General features: G+C 51.3%; 1 protein-coding gene across 1 annotated transcript in view; it reads left to right on the top strand.

Annotated features, from left to right (window-relative positions):
- Positions 1-107, top strand: part of TNFRSF11A (tumor necrosis factor receptor superfamily, member 11a, NFKB activator) — a gene marked incomplete at its 5' end in the record, with an annotated part of 13327 nt that extends 13220 nt beyond the window's left edge. Inside the window, one exon of the mRNA XM_010142960.1 lies at positions 21-107. Coding sequence (XP_010141262.1) covers positions 21-107 — 87 coding nt within the window. The remainder of the gene's footprint in view (positions 1-20) is intronic.
- Positions 108-5389: the final 5282 nt, after the last annotated feature.

The raw sequence follows: 5389 nt of genomic DNA, 5'->3' as shown, positions 1-5389 counted from the left end.
GCCCGGTGCGCCGGGAGGAGCGGGCCCCGCCCAGCCGTGGCCAGGCCTCGCAGCCTGTGCAGGAGGAGGGGAAGCTGGGACACTTCTCGGAGAAGGTGTTGAACTGAGGGAAGTCAGTGTCCTTGCTGCAGGCTGGGGTGCCGACGGGCAGCCCACGATGGGGTGTGGGGCTGTCAAGGAGCGGCCAAAATCCCAGGTATCATGACCAATTCGGAGACTGCTGCTGCCTCTGGTGTCTCCTGGGAAATTTTACTGCTGGAAAGGACTCTTGTGGTGCATGTGCCATTGGCAGTGGTGCTCTCATCCAGGAGGTTACTGGTGGGGACAGGTACATGTGTGAAGCTGGGAGCACTAACCCCATTGCAGAAGCAGCGTCAGGGCTCTCACCGCTCCCTCAAGGAGTGGTGGGTTCCCCACCTGCCCCCGGCACCTCTTCCAAGCAAGTGGCAAAGGAGAGTTGAGGAGATCCCTTGGGCTGGGGACTTTGTGAGGAGGAGAGCATTGCTGGCCGGGACACAGGGCGCTCCCGGAGGAGGGACCACAAGGTAGAGGACTGCATTGAAGGGGGCTCATGAGCTCTGCCTGGAGGGTTTCTTTTTGCAACTAAGCTGCACCCATTTTGCTGGGTCTTGGGCCTCCTCAATGCCTCTGGTGGTGGAAAGAAGCAGCAGCCTCCTCTGCCACTGAGCCTAGTGCTGCTGCTGATGTTGCCTACCTGTGGTGATCAGGCACGTGGTGGCAGCCCTTCCCATCTTTCCCCAAGGGACCAGACACTCCAGTATCAAACCAGCGCCAGAGCCAACGTCCTGGTCTGCCCCTTATTGACCTGTGGGTATGAATAGGTGTAATACTGCCCCAAGTGCACGGTAACAGGCAAAATACAGCTGATGTGCCTTAAAGCGTGTCAGATTAACCCCAAGCAAAGAGCACTGATAGTTTTGGACCCTGATTCACCTCTGCCTTATTGCACCTTGCCAGAGGAATTCAAACTCCCGAAGACAAGAGTGGCATGTGCCGGGCACACTGCTGCATGAATAATGTCACTGAAGTTGAAGGCAGCTGCCAGCAGGTGGAGGAAGGGTCTCTGAGTGACAGGAGAGGGACAGGTTACCCAAAGATGGAGAATTTGGTCAGGGCCAAACACACATTCCTTCATCTGCCCCAAAATTTTGTCATTCCCTCTGGTATTTTCATTAGTAGCAGAGCTTTGCTTAGGTAGCACGAAGCTGTTTCCAAAGCTCGGCCTGAGCTGAAATCAGAGTGTAGCTGCTGTCACACGGAGAGCTGATAAGCAGTGGGACCAAAGGTTCGGATTTAATGAATAGCGGTTGTAGTTAGAAGGGAGTCTCAGCTACTCAGCTGGCTTTGGTTCAGGTCCTGTATCCTGTAGTCTCCTCCAGCAGCCACTGTGGCGAGAAAGGCGAAGAGAACAATCTCTTTTCCATGAGGAAAAGATAACATTTTAAATGATTTCCTGACAAGGGGTGATTTTCTGACATTCTCCTGCACGTGGGAGCGCTGCAGGAGGCCGTCTCCAGTCTGAGCCTTCAGGAGAGTCAGTGCTGTGTTTTCTGCCAGACAGCAAAGACATCTCTTATCTAGAGTGATCTCATCTGCTCTGATGGACAATGTCTCTGGTAGAGAGGGCTCCTCCCTGGGGAGGTTTTAAAGCTGAGGGGCTCCCTGCGTAGCTGCAATAGAACTGCTCTGTGGGCAAAGAGCACCTATAAAGCTGACAAGGTGACCACTGTGTCATGATGAGCTTCTCCTCCATAAAACAAAAGGATGGGCGTAGCCACCTTTACCTCTCAGAACAGTTCTGCATTATTTTTATATCTGGGATGTAAAGGTCAGTACAAACGTGCAAGGCTCCTCTTGGGTGGCTGGCAAAAACGGTGCCTGAACAACCAGTCTCCCTTTCACCTCTGCATGGCTTCAGCAAACTAGGCCATCCTAGCCTAGACTCGCCGGGTAGGTAGGTTGTCCCATTCAGCGATGGCCCAAGCTACCTCTGCCTCTTTGAAGGTGTGTAACTGAGGCTCTCTCATCTGTGATATTCTTTTGTCTTTCCTGCTGGATCCTTCGCAATCTCTTTCTAGCCTCTTCTGGCCTCATTCTGCATTCCCATAGGCGTTGGTGCAATAGGGATAAGGCAGCAGGGCCACCACCATCTTCATGCAAGGTGGTGCAGGTATTTTCTCCCTTCATTTTTTCAGTCTCATTTTCCTGGAAAGCATTCATCCAGGACATCAGCCCCGCTGGAAGGCACTCAACCAGCCCCGCTTACAGGGCAGGAGGGACTGAGTTCTTGTGTTCGCCTCTGGGTAAACTACCTGTCTGCAGGTCTGTCGTCGTCTTCTCCCTCTGCAGCTTCTTTCTTCCCTTTGTTTGTAGCCGCCACCGGAAAGCAGGCTCAAAATCCTGATTTCAGAGGACACAATGGCAAGTTTACTATGTGTCCTCAGTGAGGACACGTTTTGCACTCACTGAATTTCAGGATTGAAACTAGGGTCATCAGCAAGCATGAAGAGATGGGCCGTGATGATTTCAGCACTGTGGCCGCTCCCTTATGGGAAAAGCAATGCGCCCACAGATGTGATTTTGTTTTCTTCCTCCAGAATCTACCCAAAAGTGAAGAAACCATATCACACTCATCAGCATGTTGTGTCTTCCCTGGGTCTCTGCCTGGCTGCTTAGACGTTGACCCCAAAGAGACTTCTTTATTCTCGTATTTCATTTGTTGTCAGTTTGGAGCTAGGGCTGGTTTTTAACACCTGTTGGTACAACAGGGCCCTATGCATTGGGCACTAATTCGAAGGCTTCTGGCTGCTATTGTAATACACATAATTAATGGTAATAAAAGTCTTAAAGATCTACTTGAGAAAAAGTGAAGATTTTATTCAAATTAATAGAGAAAATCAAATACATTATTGTATGCCTGTGCTTATTTTGACCACCAAAAATCAAATGTGACTATAAAACCATTCCTGGTTAGGCTTTTGAACGTGGAATTGTTTTAAGAAAAAGTGCTTCCCTTCCCCGCTGTGTGCTGCAGTAACACACAAGCGCATCCACGCACGCACGTAGAACCGAAGAGGAGCTCTCGAGGGTCTAGTGTGGTAATGCTGTTGTGCTGAGAACTGGGCACTGATTCCAAACCCTTCCTGAAGTCCGCTGCTGCACAGCAGGAGCTTCTACACGTCTTTCAGCCGGAGGAGTCACAGCTGGCACTGTCCGTGACAGACATAGTAGGTGCTCTTGAAACTCAGCCACTTCAGGCCTGGAAGGGCAGCAGCGATTCTGCACATAACCACGGGAAAACGAGGAGCAGTCTTTTGCTCGAGGGCACTGCTTATCCCCCTGGGAAACAATATGGCATTAAAGATCGGCGTAGACAATAACTGCTGATAATCTGTGTACTTTGTTACGTGTTCACACAGAGTTTGGAAATCACTCTGCAAGGCTTACAGCATGCCTGGCGGTAGCATTGCTCAAATGGCGTAATTTCTACTTGTCCATTCCGGTTCCCTTCCTTTTATCGCATCCGTGGTATCTGAGCAATGACACCCCCGTGACTGTTATAAAACAGAACCGTGCTGACGGATGTCTTTGCTAGTCAGGTCTTTAACAGAGCTAGCATTTTATCCGGTACCCCCGCTCAAATTAGGCAGCAGCGTCCCCTCACCACCACCCCCGAAAACCATCTACAGCGACCGGAGAACTCACTTCTGCCAGCACATGATACTGGACGTGGTAAAACGGCTGCAAATTCTGCGTGTGGAAAAGTTATTTCTGGAGTAAGTAATATGTATTATTAATAGACACTTAATAATAGTCACTGGAAAATTGAAGTGTATTTGACCAAGTTGTCTGAGGTTTCTTGCAAGGAATGCTGAGCCACTCCAAACCGTAAGAGCTAGTGTTTCAAACCCCCCGTGGAATGGCTGTTGCCCTTTCAGTCAACCAAAAGGAAAGCTTTGGTGCGGACCCAAAGGGCACGTGCCGGGGCAGCCTGCCCACAGCGCGGCTCTGCAGCCCCCCTGCTTGGAGATGCAGGCACCAGAGCCCGGTATGGCAGCGTTCGGGCTGCAAGGATTCGCACCCCCTGCTCCCCACAGTGGTGAATACCAGTGATTCGCGTTCTCCTGGCCGAGTTGCAGTGGTACCTCTGGAACAATCCAGCTGGCGATTCTGTGGCAGTTGCAGGCACTACTGAAGGAATGGGTGTGCGATCCCAAGCACTGATGGGAACAAGTCCCATTTCAGACCGAAGACTGTCATGAGGCGTGTTTCTCCTCTCTTCCTCTTGCCTGGTGTTATCCTAATTTCTAGAATGAAGAGTGAATTGGTGCTATATAATAAATGATTTCCTCAGAGTTCTGCCGTTTACTCTGCCTTCGTGCTGTGGTGTCAATCCCCTCGTTGAGTGGGAACACTGAAGCAGAAAACAGGACACGTGCAAACAGCTCCTTAAATCCTGCCTTGTTTAACCCGGTTCCATGGTACAAGGTACTGCTTTACATACGATTGCCAAGTCCACGTTAGCAAAACGTTGTAAGGGGCAAATCCAGACGTAGCATTGCTCCCCCCAAATCCGCAGGAGGAACTGTTGTTGTTCCAGTGGGGTTGCTGATCATACATGCTGTCCTTACCTGAGGAGATGGTGTGGGAGAAACTCTGTCTCTTCTTCCTTTTTTCCCGTTCTTGTAGGGGGTTTTATACCTTTTTAATTCTTCTCAGTTCCTTCCCACTTTCACCAGGTATGGGATGATTTACTCGAGCTGACTCTATGGTACATTCATTCTAGCCAGCGGTCAAGGCTGTGCTCCTCGGTGGGCAGTCCACAGGTTTCACACATACCCTGCGTTGGGTCTGTGTCTGGCAGGGTTTGGGTAGCCGGGGATGGGGCTGCGTCTGCCTGGCCGGGTTTTGGCGGTGGGGGAGGGCTGAGCAGCAGCCCCTGTAAGAAGCTTTGTGAAAAGCTCACCTGGCTCCTGCCTCTGGCCAAGGCTGCGCCTCTGTGAATAAACATATTTAAAGGAGGAAACTGGTTTGGCAAGGGTCTTTTTGTTTTGGGAGCTCTCTTTTGTTTTGGAGGAGGGTAGGGCAGAGAGAGACACAACCCTTGCGGACACCTCGTTTAGTGAGGAAGAAGACAGGAAGACATTCTGGAGCAGCCATTTCCTTTTGGCCCATGGCAAGACAGCAGGCTGTGTGCAGCCGGAGAGCAGGGGCCTTGCAGTCCTTAGAGATCACCGGTGGAGAGAGGTTCCTCAAAAACACCGTGACTGGGGCGGTTCGTTGCTGGGAAAACTGCTGCCTGCTGAGGACCCCCGTGCTCTTTGGAGAAGTTGATGGGGGACTGTCTCCAGGGGGCGGGGTGGCGCCT

The sequence above is a fragment of the Buceros rhinoceros genome, unplaced genomic scaffold, assembly GCF_000710305.1.
Source record: "Buceros rhinoceros silvestris isolate BGI_N320 unplaced genomic scaffold, ASM71030v1 scaffold29159, whole genome shotgun sequence".
In the NCBI taxonomy this organism is placed as follows: Eukaryota; Metazoa; Chordata; class Aves; order Bucerotiformes; family Bucerotidae; genus Buceros; species Buceros rhinoceros.
Note: the sequence above shows the minus strand (reverse complement) of the source record. Positions and strands in the feature narration are given on the sequence as shown.